Raw genomic sequence first — 19,699 nt, forward strand, 5'->3', positions numbered from 1 at the left:
TTTGTTTGCAGTGTCTGGTCACTTGTGCCCATGCCCTGATAAAGCCAGCCTGCTTTTAAATCAGAGCAGCCCTCCAAAGTTATAAATGAATGCTAAAAGGGCATGGTTTTATATAAGTTTAAGTGTCATGTCAGACAGCCATTACCTTGACCCTGGATTAACATTTGCAAACAGCAAGTAAATGATTATATAGTGATTGATCAGATTTTGAAGAAAGTAGGCTTTATAACCTCCCTGGACTACCCATCAAAGGACCTGTTTATGAATCTTTATGCAGATGTTGTGCAATGGTGTTTTATCATGGAAAGGACTTACTTCTAACTGTGTTAGGCTGAGCCTGGCAGTAAGAAGGTCCAGTTTATGTGTGCAGGTATTACACAATCTTGGTCTTCTGTTTACTATTAAAACAGTTGAACTGAAAATACGCTGAAATATTTGTGGTCAAATTATGGCTATATTCATATCCCTGTTTTTACAGATCCTTAACCACCAGGCAACTAGTGAAGGAGAAATAAGGAATTCACTCAGATGTGGAAAAGGGATATAGCTCAAGGTGCACTACAGGCTGGTGGTCTATAGCTGCTATGTGAGTACCTGCTACTCCTCCAGCAAAAGAAAATTTAGAGCAGATTTCTATCAGCTTTACATCATTTCAGACTGGTACTCAGAAAGGGACTGGCTGGCTAATACTGTGTAATCTAGGTATGGCAAGAAGTTACATAAAGCTGCCTTTGCATTCTCAACCTGAGCAGTTTTGTGTGCGTTTGGCTGTGGTAGCCTTCATAGACTTCCTTAGTGAATTGCTAGTAATTTTTCTTTTTGTATTTAATAAAATAATGCAGTACCTCGTAAGATTTATACCTTTCAAGGATATGCCAATATCCTCTCCTAAGCAGAAAGGATGAGATGTTCTCTCATTGTATTCAAAATCTTTTATTCAGGATAGTTTAAGACATTCTTAAAAGGCAGTAATTGCTTGTCAGGGAGTGGCTGAAGATGGAATACAAAATTTAAACACCAAATAAGAAAATACAAAAATGCAAAGTGAGTCCAAAATGACAAGGTCAGACTCAGATGAGGAATTTTCCAAATCTAGGTTGATGTGAAGATTGGATTAGCTTCTCACAGAAAAAGTGCTGGCTGTATAATTGACTTGGGGGCTGGAAGCTAGATGATCCTTAAGGTCCCTTCCAAATCAAAGCATTCTGTGATTCTATGACTTGGATTTACGTGTTTGATCATGAAGGGATTTTTTACTTATTTTTTTGAGAAACCTTCATAAATACAATGAATAATTATCCTTAACAACTACCTCATTTAATTAATCTTTATTTTTAAAAATTCCACTTCTTAGCATGTCTGTTGTCTAAGAAATCTTGTTCTAAAATGAACTGAGCTGAAGCAGTATATTTCATTCATAGTTGGTTCAGGGCACACTTAACAGTTCCCTGGTAGTAGATAAGCTAAATGGAATATCTTACAATACTAGAACCAGGGGCACCAAAAACCATCATGAGTAAGTTTAAAATGGTTAAAAATAGTCCCCCCACTTGTGGAACTTGTTGCCACAGAAGGATCTGGATGCAGATACTGTCACTGGGGACAGAAATTGCTTAGAAAAGTCCATGGGCAGCAGGTCCTGACCTGGATACTAGAAGGACTCAGCAGAAGAAACCCCTTTAAAGTCCCTGCTAGAATGATTCTGGGTGCTGGAAAAGTATGAGGGGAATGCTTTGCAGAGAGGGGCAGGTCATAAGCTTCTTCTAACCACAACTGTCTTTTGCCACTGGGAGAGATGGATACTGGGCTGGATGTAAAACTGTTATGAAATAGGTCATTTATTTTGGCTTGATTTTACAATATTTCATTATAATTACTCAGAATCTCTTCCAGAAGATGGTAAAAAAGCAGTGAAATAAATGTTGTGTAAATTATCAAAGACATTTGAAATATATCACATCATTTAAAAAGAAAGTTACTGTTACTGCTGTGTTCCAAATTGCACCCCAATTCATTTATTACAATAGTTGTTATTTTTTTCAAATGGGCAGAGATACTGAAGAAAAGCATTGGATTAGGTGATTTATAACATAATTTTGTCAACTGTCTCTGTTGTTGGCAGATTGTTCTTTTTTCCCTCTTCTATTCTCTTCTTGTTCATTGTGATACTAATAATTTTTTTTACCATAGCTTATGTATATTTTATGTATGAAATTGAAACAGTATGAATAAACAGTGGAAAATGTGCAATTCCTGCAAAATTGACTGCAGAAGTAAAGTAAGACTCTGTTTCCACTCTAGAGAGTTTTGTCCTTGATTTCTTTGGAAAAGAAAGATTCGACCCTTTTATTAAAGCATTGACAAGAACTCCAGGCACAGTAAGAGCAGTTAATTAAATATTGGTTGTACTTAAGTCAGAATAATGTATTTTTATCACTTCTCCTTCAGTTTGACATATTTTTAAAAACTTATTTTGTTTTTATATTTATTACTTTTAAGTTTTGTGTGTTGCTTTAATGAAGCCATCTCTGTAAACAGATTACTGGAATGAATAGAAATATTTATCCAAACATGGCATTTCTCTTGCACAGTGTATCAAAACCTCGTTTATGACTTTTACCAAGGCTTGACTTGCAACAGTAAGAGGTGATCCACATTCAGACTTTAAACATCCATCCTAAACCTCTCCAGAGCACTGGGAGAACACATCAAAGAGGCTTATCTTCCCCTTTTGAAAAACAGTGTATGAAATGTGCAGTAAATATAACTTTAAACTAGAGGGATCGGAAAAGGAGAGCTGACACATAAAGGAGATTATATGATATAACCAATTCCTCCTTTCCTAAAGTACAGCTGTAATTATTTACAGATATCCCTGGCTTCTTGGGAACACAGCTGCTATGAGCAGACTGTTCTCTGCCTTCTGCAGAAGTGCTTCACACCCAGGCTGGTGTCACCATGTCACCACATGGCACAGCTCTGTCACCTGTGCAGGCAGCAAAGCCTTTCCCATCTCATACTGTGCTGCTCTGCAGCCACTCCTGCTCCTGCTCCCAAGCCAGAGCCCAGCTAACACAGACATGTGTGGCTCTAGCTGCTTAGAAGTGAATTCTGGGCTGGATTCTCTTTTTTTTCAGTCTGAAATTACCCAGAGCTTCAGGCCTTACTGGTCTTGATGAAAAAACTGAAAAAGATTTGCAGTTCTTGGGGTGGCGCTGCACTTAACAGGAATGCCCCCAAGCAGAACAGAAAAATATGTAAATGTGACATGTCTTATTTTTATCTGCTGGGTGTAAACAGGATGTCTCCAATGCAAATGCAATGTTAGACGAATTTGCTTTGGTTATGGTTTTCAGAGTAGCAGCTCCAGATACAGCTTCCCCTCTCTGCCTGCAGCTTATTTTTCTTTACCAGTCACCAGTTTTTTATCAAACTTATAGAAGTTTCATCACCTTGTCTATCAAATTTCACTCAAAGAAACCTTAAGGTCAAAAGCTATTTGGAGGAGACAACTGTCAAGTGAGCAGGTTGACAATGTAGTTACAGAAGTCTTGTCACTTAGGAGGCCTCAAGGACTAATACAGGGAATAAAAAGAGTGTCAGGATTCCTTGTCTTGTCCTCAGTGTCTTTGGCTGCAAATTGTTTTTCAGAAAAAAGCAGTCTAATTGTAAATTGATGACTGTATGGATATGTTGAAAGACTGACCTTTTTGCAGAGGGGCTTGAGAGGCTGGGGGAAAAGGTGAGGTTAAGAATTTGATGTTAAGAATGGAGTCAGAGGGAGTTCTACATCTCGGATGCAGAAGAAAATGCTTAACTGTGAAGTGTGTGCAATAGGTGGGTTCTGAAGTCACACAAATAGAATTTATACTTAGTTTATTTCATAAAAGCCTTGTTTTTAAAACCCCTCTTAAGAATTTTGATGTCTGGGTCTTGCTTTTAAAAATCTTCTGTTTCCTTTGAATACTACTGTTCCTGTTTTTGCACATGGTGCCTCACTATATTCAAAGGTGAAGGCTTGAAAGTATCAGATAAAAATGTCAACAGTCCTGGAGGTTATTGACCATCATTTATCTGTGCCTGAATAAAAAATGTTGTTCATGTGAAATTGGAATGTTTGCTCAAACAAACATCAGACCACATTTTAGACCACATATTGCCCAGATAAGTTATTAATGGATGGTGTTATATCATAAGATCAATAAGTGTTGAAAAACCATAAAACAAAATTGAAAAGTGAATTGGGAATCGTCTGCTCAAATCCATCTGCATTCATCTTCAGTGCTGAATGAAGGGCTGCTTTGTGTCACTGGCCTGTTCTCTGCAGGACAAGGACAAGCAGCACGTAACATTTCAGAGTCCTGGGAGGAGGTGAGGGGCACCTGGGGTGTGGCTGGGGGAACGCAGGGTGTGTTACTGCCCAGCTGCTTTGCTCACACTGCCTGGAAGCTGAGGCCAGGCCAGGAGATGGAGAGGTTCAGCACAACCTGGGCATGTTTTTAAAAGGATTTCCTGCAGTCCTGTCTCAAGTCATTGTGTGGGGACAAGCTGCCCATGTGAGTGTGCTGGAGGGAGAATGCTGCAGTGCTGGCCTGCTCACAGATTGGCATAAAGGTGCTGAATCAGCAGCAGGATTTGAAGTCCTGATGAATAAATGCTACCAGCTGTTAATAATATCAATGCCATATGGAGTGCTGCAGTATCCAGGTATGTCCTGAGGACAAAGGAACCACAGAAACTATATAACCTCAGACTCCTTCTTGTAATTCAAGAATTTAATCTTGGACATCAGTACCAGGACTCTATTATGGTAACACTGGTGGTGGTCCAGGTGACACTGAAACTGAGGATGGACTCTGTGCTGGAGTGGCCACAGCAAATAAAGGAGATGCTCGTGACTCTGCACTGACCACTGGTGCTTGGCTGATCTGTGCTGGAGGTACAGTTATTGCTCAAATAAACACCCCTTCTTCTGTTTATTTTTAAATCAGAGAAGTCTTTGAACCCAAATCCCAAATCCAAGATAGGGAAATTATTGATTCAAATGTCATTTCTGAGCCTCATCTGCAGAGCAGGCTACACAGTATTCAAATGGAATGCTCAAAACTGGGCATCCAGACTCTCCAGTTTCCCCTGCTTATGTTCACACCAACTCCACTCCATTTATCTCCATTCACTGTGGCTGTTCAATTCACTGTTGTAAGGAGCCATAGTCAAGAAAAAGAACTGAGTGAAATGGGGTATTTGTGGCTGTGACTAGCAGCTAATGAAGCTGATTTCTTCTCCAGTGCTCCTTTAGGGGAAGAATCTGGTTGTGTATGTTGATAAAAGTCTCAGTAATGTCATTAAACTGATGGAGCCACAGTGAGAATAGAATCAACATGCAAACAATTAATAAAAAGGATTGTGCAGAAGTGAGAAGTGTGGTGATTAACTGAAAAGAGGAGCAAACCCAGTGTTTTGAAAATCCCTGAAGTGTGACAGGCTGTTACCCCTGTGCTCTGTTCCCTGACTCACTGAAGGCAGCCATGGGTGCTGTGTGTGAGGGCGTGGAGCAGTGCCTGGGATCCCAGATTGGGCATATGGCAGATCAGCAGTTCCTGTCCAGGGAAGGAGAACACCCTGGTTGTGTTAGAGAAACCTGAGCTGGCAAAGGTGAAACTTCGCGAGGGAAAAACGAGATGCAGTAATTGGATGACTTGATAAAAAAGGGAATGCTGACACAGCCTAGAACTCCTGCTGCAATCAGAATTAGTTAGCATTTGCATTTTAGGATTTTTCAAGAACTGTCTGATTTTGAAAGTTTTTCTACTCTGAAATGAATGAAACCAAAATATATTGAAATTTCTCATAATGTAGAATTAAAATGGAATTATTTTTGGCTCAGTTGATATGTTTCACACATCCATTTTTAGCTTATTTTAATCTTTGAAGCAATTAAATTACTTCTTTGTATCAAATTTATGTTTGTAAGCGTTTTGCAGACTAAAAATGCAAACATAGTTTCTGTGAATAAAATTCCAAACATTTCAATATTATTTTGGCCCCATTCAAAATAAAATAATACTTTATATTTTATTTATAATAGTAAAATAATACATTTTAATCAACTTGCGTAATGCCAGGATACTTCGACAAAACCATAGTTTTTTGTTGGAAGGCTCTTTAAATGTAGAAATTATCCAGGATCTCTAGGGATGATACAGTTCATAAAAGCTTGAAACAATATTTTATTGATTTTGTTTTGAAGAAATGGTCTTACAGATCTGGTGGCAACTGGCAAAAGGCTTTATGGTCTCATACAAACCCCTTAATTATTGCAAATATCAGTGTACTCCTGCCCACAGATGACATTTCTTTCCTATGTTCATTCTTTTTCTTCTTGTCTTCTCATTTATTTATGTTTGTTTTTGTCAGTACAATTACCGTGCCTGACTTTAGTGAAATTGATTTTTCTTGGCTGCAGGCTGTCGAGTGTCCCTGTGGCTTTTATTATAAAGCAGTTAATATGACCTATCTCAAGAAAGAATTAGGCTGATTTTTTAAACCATTGTTTTTCCTGCACAGCAGCATCACTAGAGCATAACAATCTCAACAGCCTGGATTTGATTCTTCACCAGCCAGAATTATGTGCAGAGGCTTCACACGTGTGTAGGCTCTTCCACATGCTTTAAGTGGAAGAGCCTACATGAATGATGCATTAAGAAAAAATAATCTTTCTTGAGATTTTCTATGGGAAATAAAAAAACAGTCTAAGCTGTTCACATTATAATTAAGTTTACCCACAAAATAGCAAAACCTCACTATCTTTTAACACTACTGAGTGCTGCAGTGCTGTTCCCTGTCCATGCCCTGTCCCATGCTGTGACCCTCTAAGGCCCGAGAGCGTGGCTGCTCAAGGGGGGTTTGGTGCGGGGTGCCAGGCTCAGCACAACAGGGCTGGTCCTTGGTGGCCTTGGGGACAGGTGGCCTTGGGGACAGGCTCCCGGGCAGTGCTGGGGGAGGCCATGGCCCCACTTCCCTCAGGAGCTGCTTTGGGCCGAGGCTGCAGCGTTTGTGCCCTGCCTGAGCTGCAGCTCCTGCTGCATTGCAGCTGTGCCCGTGCCTGGCCCCAGATGCAGGGCAGGAGCAGACCTGCAGATGCAGGGGCAGGAGCAGGCCCAGAGATGCAGGGGCAGGTGCAGACCTGCAGATGCAGGGGCAGGTGCAGACCTTCAGATGCAGGGGCAGGTCCTAACCCACATCCCCATGTCCCTCACGCTGTCCGGTCACTGCGGACTTGCTGGGACACCGCTGGGCTGTGCCTGACTCACTGCCATGACCACTCCAGCCCTGACCATGCCTTGCTAACTCACGTTCAGGGCTTGCCCTCAGGCCTGCCTCCTGCCCCTGGACTGACGCGGTGACCTGGCTCTTTCAATAACCTGACTTCCATGCCTGGCTGTGCCCTGCTCGCCTGCCTCAGGCACCACAGGACAGGCCCCTGCCCCTCCAGCCTGGTTGTCACACTTGGCTCATCTCCCCATCCCCTGGGGAGCAGCCATCCCCCTCTGGGCCCTGACAGATTTTGCTACCAAGGATATTTTTTTTCTGATGTCTTTGGGCTGTCCAGCCCTGCAAGTTCTTTTATCCTCCACAGTTACCTTTCCTTCATGCCCTGCTTGGTGGGGGGAATTTGAAAATTAAAAGCCAAATAATGTTGTTGGAAAATGCCTCTGTTAAATTTCTTTTCCCAATCTGTTCTTTTGCTTTCATAAAATGAGAATACCAGAGATGAAGACTGTAACAAACTATTTATTTATTTGAAGGTGTTACACAAATTGAAAACCATGTTGCCATTTTGCTGTTATTTTGCAGCAGATAGTTGAGGTGCTTGGGTGCTGTCTAGACTGTGGTAGGCTTTCTAGTTATCAAAGGATGGAGGATGCCTTCTGGATGCTTTGCTTCTCCTGGACATGAATCTGACAGAGAAGGTTCTTCAGGAAAAGGGAGAATAACTGGTCCAGTGACTGGTTTGGTCAAGTCTGGTTTGTTTACTTGAGTATTTTCTCCATCACACCTGTGGGCAGATTCTACAGCCTTAGGAGGAACTGGCTTTCTGTCTTTATGTTCATTTTGACTTTCTCGTAGGCTATGGAAAGTGATGTCCTCATTTGAAGGGGGTAGAATTTTAACCCAGCCCACTGTTTTTTCCAGGTGTGGGGAAAAAGAATTGGCATCTGAAGGGGAAGCCTGTTGATCCTGCATGGATTTTCCAGGTGTCTGATTAGCTTCCTGGTTTTCCTCTTCAGTGGCAGGTTCCTAAATAACAAGGATTAAGCATTATCTAAACTGAAGCAGTTCCAAATTCCTTCAGATTTGAAGATTACCCTTCACACTAAGGATCTCTAGTCCTCCAAGACCAGCTACAGAACAGAAGCTCAAAGGATAAATGGATGTAACTACATCTTGTGCCAGTGGAGATGAGTGCATGAAACTTGGGTAACCACAGTAATATCCCCTTGCATCCCCTTTGTGATTTACAATTTCATTGTAGAGCATTCTGAACACATTCTGCAGGATTGTCTCTATACTCTATTGCCCTTTTGTCCACCAAACAACAGTTGGTTTTATCACAAGAGAGATTTCTTCCTGATCTGGCCTTATCACTTTCTTGAAGCACATCTTTGTGAATAAGAAAACTTAAAAATGTCTAGGCTTTCAAAAGTTCAATAATTGTTTTGTAAAGGAGTATTACTCTTGCAATATTAAGATTAGATTAAGAAATACCTGCTGACTGTAGATTTCACAGGATATTGTGACAAACTGTTCCGCGCGACTGTTTACTACAGAGCCTTTGCAAAAACCGATTTTCTGTAAGAAGAAAATACAAGCATTTTTTCACGTGGAGCCCTGATACTAAGATCCTATCTTGTAAAATAAGTGATTATGAAAGGCTGAATAGTTATAGCTTCTAAGTGTATTTGTAGGGATAAACAGCTTGGGCAAATTTTTATTTTGGGATTGGCAACCTCACAAAGGCAGGCAGTGTTTTGATAAAGGCCTTGTGTTTGTAAAGGAGGGTTAGGTAACACAATAGCAAAACTAAGCTGACTACTTAAGGCCAAACTACAACAGCTTGCTTTGGTTCTCATGCAGCAGAATATCCCTATAAAGGCAAGTTTTGTGTAGAACATAATATAATTTTCCACACAGAATCAATTTCATGCCATACTAGTGAAAGAAACCATGGAAAAAATGCTGTTTCTAGTAGTTGTCTGTAAGTATATACATCTATAGGTATCATGGCTTGGATCTCATTTAAGGTGTGACTTGAAATGTTACCTCTTGACAACATGCCTGTTTAGTCTTCCAATTTATCTTACAATTTTTTCTTTAGTTCCTAAATGTTTTCCTTAGCTGACCTGATTGTAGTATGAATATACTCTTCATGCATTGTTAGTGATTTATGGTCTATGTCTGTTTCTTTGGAAGAAATCCTTTAGACTCATTCAGTTTTGTAAGGTGATTGCTACTCTACCTTATTCTGAATGGTATTTTTTTGTTTTCTTTGCTTATGGACTTCTGGTAAGTATTCAGATCTTTTGCTGAAATGTTTCTCTATTCTAAAGCAGTCTGTAGGCTTGCAAGACACTATAGAGTTATGATCCATAAAAAGATGACTGTGGCTTTTGATTCTTGTCTGCAAATGCCAAGGAGAGAAATACTAAATATTTGCTGAGGAATCATAGTATCTGGAAAACTGGTGTTCATGGAAAACTGGTGTACAAGGAAAAGTACTTACAGCTACTTCTGGTGGAAGTGGCTCACACATCGAGATGTCAGCAACCGTGTCATCTTTGGAGCAAGATGTCTCCTGAATTAAAAACTCCACAAAACGTGCAGGACCAATGACCCACTGTAAATGAGAGGCCAGTGGCAATTAGAACTTGTGCATGTGTCAGGAAGAATAAAGAATTTCTACTGATCTTGAAATATATTAAAAAGTCCTGCTATGGAAGGAGCAGGTGATACTTGGACATTACTGTTTGTTGTGTTACGGTGAATTTTTTTGCCAGTGCTGCTTTATTGCCTGGTCATTTTTTACTTCTTATATATGCACAATCTTAATAACTCATGGATTGGTGTAGTGGAAATCAGTTTCGATTTTGTCATAAGTTAGCATCCCCATAGAACTACATAGCCAAAGACCCTCTTCAGCGTCTTGTTGACAATTTATGGTTGTCTTAATAAACAGAATCATTTTACTATTTCTGAAATTTGGGTTAGAAAATGGAAGTGATTAAATAGTATATTGTAGTAGTATCTGATGGTTTAGACAAACAAGAAAAACCACTTTGCTATCTATACATACTGAATTTTAGAGAGACTAGGTAATACTGTGGTAAACAAAGAGGATTTAGCCATGAGGTCATGAGTTCTCTGTTAGTCTAAAATTAGTTCTAAGCCATGCTTATGTTCGTTCAGTGAATTGCAGGTATGAATTGGAAGGTATGACTGTACTTTTTAAAATACTTTCTATTAGAGAATTGTGAATTCATGGTGGTGGAAGAAGAAAGAGTTAACAGTGAAGCTTTTCTGAGCTTTGGAAGCAAGTCTATGTCTTGACTTCTGCATTTCTTTTTGCAAGAAATGGAATCAGAGCCTTGGATCACAAAGATCTAGAGTATTCTGAATAGAAGGATTCTTGAGGGCTAAATCAAGTCAGATGAGCCTTGGCTTACCTGCATTGAAGCCCTTGTGACATTGAGGACAGAGAAGTAATGAGTTTGTTCACTCTCTGCATTGAATTTTGCAAGGCTTTGGGCAGCAGCCTCCAAGTATTCAGGCTTGGTTGGAGAAGCGTCAATGGGGCAGTCGGGACATATTGACCAAATATATTTGCCTGGAACTTTTTATTCAAACACAACAGAGTTGTTAGAGAAGACATAACCAGAAAAGCATGTTGACAGTGTAGGTCACTGTAAATGCATCTATGCTCCCAACCCTGTCCACTTGTCCTCCACTCCCCTGGAGTAAGATATATGTGGTTTGCACCCCTCAATAATTTTGAATCTTTATGTATTTACAGACCCATAAAAATGTTGCAGTGGAAGCAGACACCAAAGGAAAAATTCAACCTATTGACAGTGGGCTTGCTGTTTTTCCTTGCCTTTCACAAACTCACCAAAATGTTTTTCAGTTCAGAGGGTAAAAGCCCATATAGAAGCTCTGCTGAGTGTCCCAGAGGTTAAAACAGTTATTACTGAACTCTTTTGAGCTGCATTACCTCCCTGGCCTTATGATCACTGACTTGAGAAAATCAGGGCAGCTGAAGCTAATGGAGATACTGCAGTCATAATTACATTTAAAATTTAAAGTAATGCTATTTGGCAAAGAATTTTTCCAGTTCTCTTATAAAGAGTATGTTAAAGACATACCTGGTTGTAAAGTGCACTCATAAGTATTCAGATGAGCAATATTTCTTGCCTGATTTATATAGATAATTGCTTTGCATTGACCGTAAACCTAAAACAATATAAACATTTAGAAACAATTAATATTGCATCCTTTACAGATCATCTAGTAAGTAGACAGGAGTGTTTCATTTTCTTCTTGCAATTATGGAATTCTTTTCAATGCAAAACTTTTGTTAATACTCAAATGAAAATGAATCACATATCTAAGCATCTCATTTAAAAACCAAAGGCCAGCTCATCCCCTGGTGTGATTCTGAGCTATACAGGTGCAGTGCATGACTGCTGGGTGGCCTGCCCAGGGCCACTCTTCTGGCAGCTGAGAAGTGCCCAAGTGTCACAGAGTGCTCCTGGGTCTCTGTCCTGGGCTGGGTCTATGTCTGGAGCTCAGAGTTTAAACCCATAGATAATTCAGCATGTCTGGATCCAGTCACCTGTCTTCCACCTTCCCCCTTTTCCCTGTAATCATAGGGAGAATGGTAGGAAGGACCATAAATCAGTTTTGTGGCATAGTATGGTCATCCTTGCACACAAAAAAATCTGACTTTATGGCTGAAAAATATTCTTTGAGGGCTTCTTAGATACTCCTGCATGTGTGTTCAAGGCCTCTGGATATGCATTTCTTGGCTTCACTGAAGCCATATAAACCATATAGGCTTTGTGCCCTTTTTCTGGTGAAAACACTGTAATGAGAAGTGAGCAGAATTCTTTTTATTTTTTTTCTAGTTTTTCATTGAAAAGTTAAAATTGATTAGCCTTAGAAGCAGTCCAGGAAAATTTAATCATAACTTTTTTATATATATATGTGAACCTTTTTTCTTGTCATTCTTCATTTTCTAAGAGTTTTTTTCAGTTGTTCAGAGCAGTTTTGGTCACCTGTAGCAACAGTCTTGGACCACTTTCTGTCTTTTCAGCTTATCTTGCTGAGCTTTCCCTTTTCTCCTATTTCAGTGCAATTTTTGCAAAGTTGTCAGAATAAAAGTGGAATTAAACTAAACCAAAAATCACATGTTATATAAAAGTGTGTTTCTTTTATTCTCTCCTTGACAAGCTGTCTTTAAAATGAACTCTTATACTGTTGCTATAAAAAGTAAACCATTATTCTAAATAGTGTCCTAGCATGGCTATTTAGTTTGGTCTCTTTATTAGCTCTGGTCATAAACTTTCTTTTAATTTTCACTTTTTAAAATAAATCTCATCAGTCTATAAACTGACTAGAATGTACAGAGTAAAATTGTGGATATTATGAAATGGGTTTTGATTTTTTTTCTGAGCTTTTTTTTTGTTGCCCACTAAAAATGCAAGTGTAGGGTTTTTGCAGCCATCAGTGGTATCATCATATGTGAGATTAAATAGAAAAATAAAATCCTTACAGTTGAATGATCAGGTCTGGTGTTGCAGTTCTTCCACAACTTTTTGCTGAGTACATGGCACTCAGTATCTACTACATCCAAGATGAGATAGAAGACAGAACCAGTGATCTCCTGAAAACAAGACACAAAAGTGTCACATCCCAGTTTTGTATCAAACAAAGTAGGGACTCATAAAAAGGAGAGATGAAGAAATGAAAAACACACAGATGGAATGCAGAGATATCCTGAGAACTGAACACTCTCTGTGACAAAAGAGGCAAATCAGGTGAAATTCAGGTCCTGTTAGAACAGGCTTGGTCATGCAGCTAGCCAGCTGTATATAAATAACAGTCCTTTGGTCAGTTTTATTCTTCTGTTTCTGGTACCAGCCAGAACCCAAGAATAAAGACTAAACATGTTGATGTTTTCACTGTCAACTGCATTTTATTATCAGATTTGAAAGGTAGGTTATTTTGCCTGAAATAAGAATGACATTGTAAATACCACAACTAATAAAAATCTGCTAACATGGAACATTCCCAGTAGGCATTAGAAAGAGAAATATCTTATTTCTTAGGGCAATGTCTTCTTCAAATGTGGATGCTCTCACTTGCTGTAAAGAGGCAAAGGCTGTGTTGATAGAGAAGCTTAAATATTCTGTCAGCTATCAGGGAGTTCTGTGAGAGACCTTGCAGGGTCACATGGATGTCTCAGGCTCACTTAAAGCTTCAGTCCAGTGCTTGAGTTCTGACCTGCGCTTAAATCCAGAAACCTTTATTCAGTTCACTGCAGCACAAAGCAATTCTGGCTCCTCTTTCCAGGCAGGAAGTACAAGGAAGGACTAAAAATACAGTTCCATATATCTGGTGCTTACATCATGCAGGAAGATGAGCTGCTGCATGGTGCAGCTCCTCATTCTGCTTCCACACTAGACATGGGTAAGCACCTTTCCAGCATATTTATCAAGAATACAGCTTAGTTGGATCATGTTTTATTTATATCCTTAGTGGAAAGCTGGAAAGAGGGCAGCTGTCATTTATACAACCTAAAGGACTTAGATGTGAGCATTAGCTGCATGTTTAGACTGAGATTATGTCTTTGCTGAAGGGGGAGAAAAACCAAACTGAGTGACAGCAGTGTTCATTCATCCCTGCTTGATGTCATTGTGGAGAAAACACTTAAAAGGGCAACAGTCTTGTGGAAGTCTGAGGCAAATATCTGTATCATTTTGGCCTTATTTTTGGCCTCTGTTTAACAGTGGCTAAATACCAGTCCATAGGGCCTATGAAACTGGAGTACTGCTGACTTTTTTGTCTTCATACTGCTTAGAAAACCACAAAGTGGTGTCTGCTCTAGAGTTCTGAACAGATTGAGAGATACAAACTATTCTGATCACACCTATAGAGATCTGAGGGATGGTAATTGTATGTGAACTCTACATGCATACTAGTAATACTAAACCCTTTAAATATGAAACGGCAAAATGAAAATAAATATAAAGAATTATTAAATTGGTTTTTTACCATTGTCTCTTAGTTTTATTCTTACATATGCAACTTCTCATGCTTTCTACTATTTTTTGTATTTTCATATTATCTTTTTTTTTCCTAAGTGTTCTATAAAGTGATCTAGTAATGCCTTACACTGAGATCTCAGAGCTTGCTTACACTAATCCTGAGGTTTAATTATAAGTTTCATTTTGAAGGTGTGGAAAGATCAAAAGTTATTTTGACAAAGAGTGACACTGAGGTGCAGCAGTGCTGTTTGTGCAGTGGCACAGCAATATCCCCACACCTGGCTGCAGAGATCCTTCTGTGGAAGGGACTAATCATAATTTTCTGTCTACGTGCAAGATATCTAAATACCATGATGATAATTCTCTACAGTATGATAGCTAATACAGCTTAAATCAGTAAACACACAATAAGACCAGTCAAAGAGTATTTGCTATTTGCTGAAAATGTGTTTTGGAGTAGTGCAGCATTTGGTACAAGTTTATAACTTTGCATTTGACTTCTATAAGAAAAAAGCCATCACTAAGACTATCCACATGAAAAAGAAATAGCCAAGAAAAATGTGCATCTTTAAGGAGTCTTATATTTGGAATTGGTGACTTGAGCTTTCAGACTGGTTGTTAAGGTATTCTGGAGGCAAAAGGACACAAATATCTCATTAAAGAAATTTTCTTATAATCAAAAGTGTCTGGTGTTAGATAGGTTTCCTCAGCTGAATCATGAATATTGATTATAAAGGCTGGTGATCTTAGAAATACTAAATGCATCCAGGGCAGGCCAAACTCTTGCCTATAGGTCTCTTGTATAATACCAGCTCTAATAAGCAGATAGGTTTATTACAAAATCTACACGTCTTTTGGGCTACCTGCTTCTGTATGTATCATTCTCCCCCAGGGAAAGGATAATTTGGGGCTTATTCAGAGCTCAGCAGATCACTGAAGATTTAATCATCCTTATTTTAATTTTCATTACAAGACCGTTATGCAAGGGCATTTTGATATCTGCTTAGTATTGAATAAAAAGTTGTATCTCTTTCCATTGCCAAAAGGATCCCTTCCTCAGCACTGCTGGTGCCAGGCTGCAATGTGTGCTGGGCAGTCTGGGAGCCACAGGAGATGTGGCAGCAGGGTGACCTGGTGCAAGGGAAAGAAATAAAATATTTGGGCATGTTTTGTAATTTTGGTTAAGTGCCCATCAATGAAGCTAATCATGAGTATCTTGTATGAAAGCAAGCTCTGTCCTACTTGCATATAAGTTAATACCAGATGGCTCATTAGTTTCAATTAGAGCAAAGCTGAACCACAGGTTGCTTAAGGGCAGATTTGAATTTGAAGTAACTTTGAAAATGTTTTTATCCTCAGTACTACTTAAGAAAGTGAGAGGAAAGACCACTGACTGGTGCACAGGGAAAAAAAAACTTCTTAATTTTTTTGAGAGGAATAGGAGGTGACATAAGGCTGTTACTGTCCATGAACCCCTTGACATTGCTGACTGCTCCTTAGGTACTCAGTCCCAGCAGCAGCAACCATGGGACGAAGGGCTTAGAATGTCTAGTTTGTTATTGCAATGACTCGAAACACCTTATTTACAGGATACAATAATAGATGGGGAAAAAAAAGAAATAATAAAAGTAAATAAGTAAATTAAACCTTCAGATAAACAAACTATGCTCGCTCTAAAGCAGTGAGTTGTCTTTAGGAAATGGAGTGACAGACAAATCACAACCAAGGACCAAAATTCTCCAGTGTTGAGATATCTTTGGCACAGGTGAAGGGAGAAGTAGGGAGATAACTGAAGTGGTTTACAGCATGTCTGCACCTACCATGCTGCACTCTAGGGTGCTCATAGGGGGGGTCTAATTATTGCCAACAGGAAATAGCCCCAGGAGGGAGGTCTGAGTACCAAACTCCATGAAATAGCTCCAGAATTGGGTCTGAGCATCTAACTCCCTGCCTGCTGATGTGGATTCTGGGCCAGCTTGTCGCAGACATCTTTTTCATTAAAAATCCTTTCTTAGGTTTTTTCCTGCTGAAGCTGAGGAGTTTCAGCAACAAGAGGTAAACAATAATTATCTGCTGCTGTGGGATGAATGCAACAGGGGGATCCGTGATTGGTCTTCTGTGGATGTTTGGATCCGGTGACCACTCACAGCAGAGCTGGCTCTCGCTGTCTGTCGGAGCCAGCTGCCTTTGTTATCATTCTTGCTATTCTATTCTTAGCTTGGCTAGCTTCTGAGGAAACATTACCTTCTATTTCTTTTTAGTATAGTTATAATGTAATATATATATATCATAAAATAATAAATCAAGCCTTCTGAACATGTAGTCAACATTCTCGTCTCTTCCTTCACCCAAGAACCCTTGTGACCACTGTCACACCAGCTCACCTGCATTATGTGGAAAAATTCTGAAGAGACCTGATCCGGTTGCTCAGTGGGCACATTCTGTCACCTGAGCAAGGCAATATAGAGAACATAGTGCAAAACACAGCAGAGCGTCTTTAGCTGTGAGATCTCGGGTTGCTGGAGTCCACAGTGTGTCTGCAGGAACCATGTCCTTGTAAGAGCAGCAGGAAGAAGTGTCATATCCTTGCCAGTACAGATCTTTAAGCATCTGGCAACGAGCCTAATTTTCTTTAGCATTCAGAACTCAGCCTTTCAGGTAAGGTAAGCTTATGGGAAGTGAGCAGGCATTGCAAGGAATGCTAGCAGCAGGCTTCCATAGTGCCTAATCTGCCGCAGGCCCTTGTGAATTCATTTCAGGCTGTCCCTAGTTAGTGCCAATAGATTCAGTTACTGTAGCACAAAATTGTCATAAATTAAGCACACACAGAGAAATACGATACTTGAGGAAATGTGAGTGATATTCTGTAGGTATTTCCAGTGTATTTTTGCCCTTGAACTGGTTTTAGGTTTCTTCTGGAGAATGAGTCATCTTTTAGAGGTCTGTAAAGGAATTCCTTGGTCCCAAGCAGGATGTGTTTACACCTGTTAGTGCTCATATCTTTTGTGCAAAACACACTGTGACTTACTAGCCTTTGCACTCCAACTGCTCAAGGCAGCGGGAGGAAGGTGTAAAATGAAATTAAATCAGAGTAGTGGTGTTTCATATCAAATTTGAACTGATGCCTGGAGCTATTCCAAGGGCCTGCAGCAGAGAGTCATGACTGAGATTTGCTCTCTAATTGCCCACAGTGTGATGAAATCGTTTCTAGTCTGTGCATAAAGTTGACATGGCCTCTGGAGTCCTGTGAATAGAGCTTTGCCTTTGCCTTTGGAAATATTCCCTCATTCAAATAGATATTTCTGAGAAATAGACACGGGGAGGAGCATATACTGAGCAAGAGGGTGACTTACCTGGGGCTGCTCTCGGGCGCTGACAATCCTGTAGAGGCTGAGCACGTAGCCCTCCTCTCGGTCAGCGTTGATGTGGCGCAGAGCCAGGTCTGCAGCTGCCTCCACTGCGGCGTCATCGCAGCGGGGGCACAGCAGGGCGGCCCCTGCTCCTGGGGCTGGAGGGGCAGCAGTGCAGGAGCAAAGCACCTGCATGCCAAAGAGCACCCAAGCAAGCCAAGCCATTCTGCTTAGAGAGCCAGTGCTGCAGATCAGGGTGGTGAGTCAGGATGGAGGGGCTGAGACCTGAGTGAGATAACAGACCTTTATAGTGGAGCTGTGTCTCTTTATAAACTTTTGTTCCATTTTTATTACATACTGACCATCACCTTTAAACCTACAGCTGCAACAGTAAACACTAAGTCAATGATTACAAGGTTTTACAGAAGTGTTGTTGCTCCCTCTGAGACCAGACAGCACTTTTTCCTCCTGGCTTTCCATCTCTAATTTGGACTTCGCTGGGCAGATCATTCAATTTTGACCTCATGGCAAGGGATAAGAATACACACACAAAGCTGCTTCCTTAAGAAACCAAATTTGCTTGAATAAATCTATGTGCAGAACAGGTCTGGCTTCAGTTCTGTTCTGTCAGTGATCCAGTTCTTCTGACAAATAAAACAAAACAAAGGTCCCAGTTATTTGAACAGAAAATGGTAAATGCCACAAGGTTGACTGATTTTGCAATTTCTATTTGTTAAATGACAGTTTTAAGCAAATATATTGACTCTAATATATGCAGTCAGTTTGGTTGTGATAGGAAGCTCAGTTTGGATTCATTCTGTGAGCATTTACATTCATCTGGATACCTACAGTTGAATGCTACCCCTTAGCCCTGGAGGCATTGACACCTCTCAAGGGTCATGGCAAATTCTTCCCAGAGAAACTTTAGTTTGAAATGACAGCAGTGTGCCTTGTGAATAACCTGTCAGGAACTCCATGCTGGAGACAAAGGGGAATAACTTCACAAGTAGCTTCTATCTTGAAGATCTAGAGAAGTGACAGGGACCATTACTAGCGGGGGATCCTGGTGAATGTCACTGGTTTTCTACTAAGGGGAAAGTCTGCAGCATTTTGCCTTAAAGGATACCAGAAGCTGGGTTACCATGTCCCTGGCTCTTATTTTTTGTCATGGGACTCTGTGATTGCAGCTTTCTGCTGGAGGACATCAAGTACCTTTAGTTTTGAAAGTTCTATTGAATGAGGAAGAAAAAGTGCAAGTGAAGGTCATAATTGTCTCTTCAATACTACAGTGATGTTTGGAGTAGTTAAAGATTTCTATATTGTCACCTTTTTTACTGGCTGTGTAAAGAATCTGAGCCCAGAAGTGTTTAAAGCACTGGGAGATGGCAAAATGTGTCCATAGAAAGCTGGGATTATAGATACAGCCAGAAGACCTGCAACAGCACTGGAGCTGAAACTCCTCTGAGAAGCCTTTGCTTGGTGGCAGAGGTGCAAAACCCCACTAGCAGGGCAGAAGGGGCACATGGCTGCTGGAGTGAGCCCCTCTCATGTTGGGTGAGAGATAATGCACAGACTGTGTCCCTGAGGGATGGGATACAAGGGCTGAATGTTGGGAAACACTGCTGTAGCCATAGTACAGGAACTGCAGCAGCAGCAATGCAGACTCGCTCCCATTGTTCCTTGTGCCCAGGGCTGCTTCCCCTGCGGCTAAGGGATAATAACTCATTTTCTTTATCCTTCCAGTGCATGGCATTTCTATGGAGATGGGTGCCAGTTAGTGCTGGCTGTGTCAGTGCTTCTTATAATGGGGGATTGTTATATCCCTGACTCTGCTCTTTGTACTCTTCCTCTGCCTGGAAAGGAAAAACTTCTCTGTTGAAGTAGCTGACCTCAAAACATGGACACAGCTGGCAAATCCGAGCATGTTCAGCCAAAGCAGCACATGAAGTACATGAGCTTCTGCAAAACAGGGTCTGAAAAAGCTGAAAAACATTGTCAGCCAGTGATGCAGACCTGGCAAAACTC

General features: G+C 40.4%; 1 protein-coding gene across 1 annotated transcript; it reads right to left on the reverse strand.

Moving 5' to 3' along the window:
• Positions 1–7,884: 7,884 nt before the first annotated feature.
• On the reverse strand, positions 7,885–17,899 carry FETUB (fetuin B). The gene is made up of 7 exons (XM_030954297.1): positions 17,678–17,899; positions 12,830–12,940; positions 11,421–11,508; positions 10,725–10,891; positions 9,785–9,898; positions 8,770–8,853; positions 7,885–8,301 (listed from the first exon to the last, which is right to left on the reverse strand). The coding sequence occupies exons 1-7, from the start codon at positions 17,897–17,899 to the stop codon at positions 7,885–7,887; spliced, it is 1,203 nt and encodes a 400-aa protein (XP_030810157.1).
• Positions 17,900–19,699: the final 1,800 nt, after the last annotated feature.

The sequence above is a fragment of the Camarhynchus parvulus genome, chromosome 9 (assembly GCF_901933205.1).
Source record: "Camarhynchus parvulus chromosome 9, STF_HiC, whole genome shotgun sequence".
NCBI classification, from domain to species: Eukaryota; Metazoa; Chordata; class Aves; order Passeriformes; family Thraupidae; genus Camarhynchus; species Camarhynchus parvulus.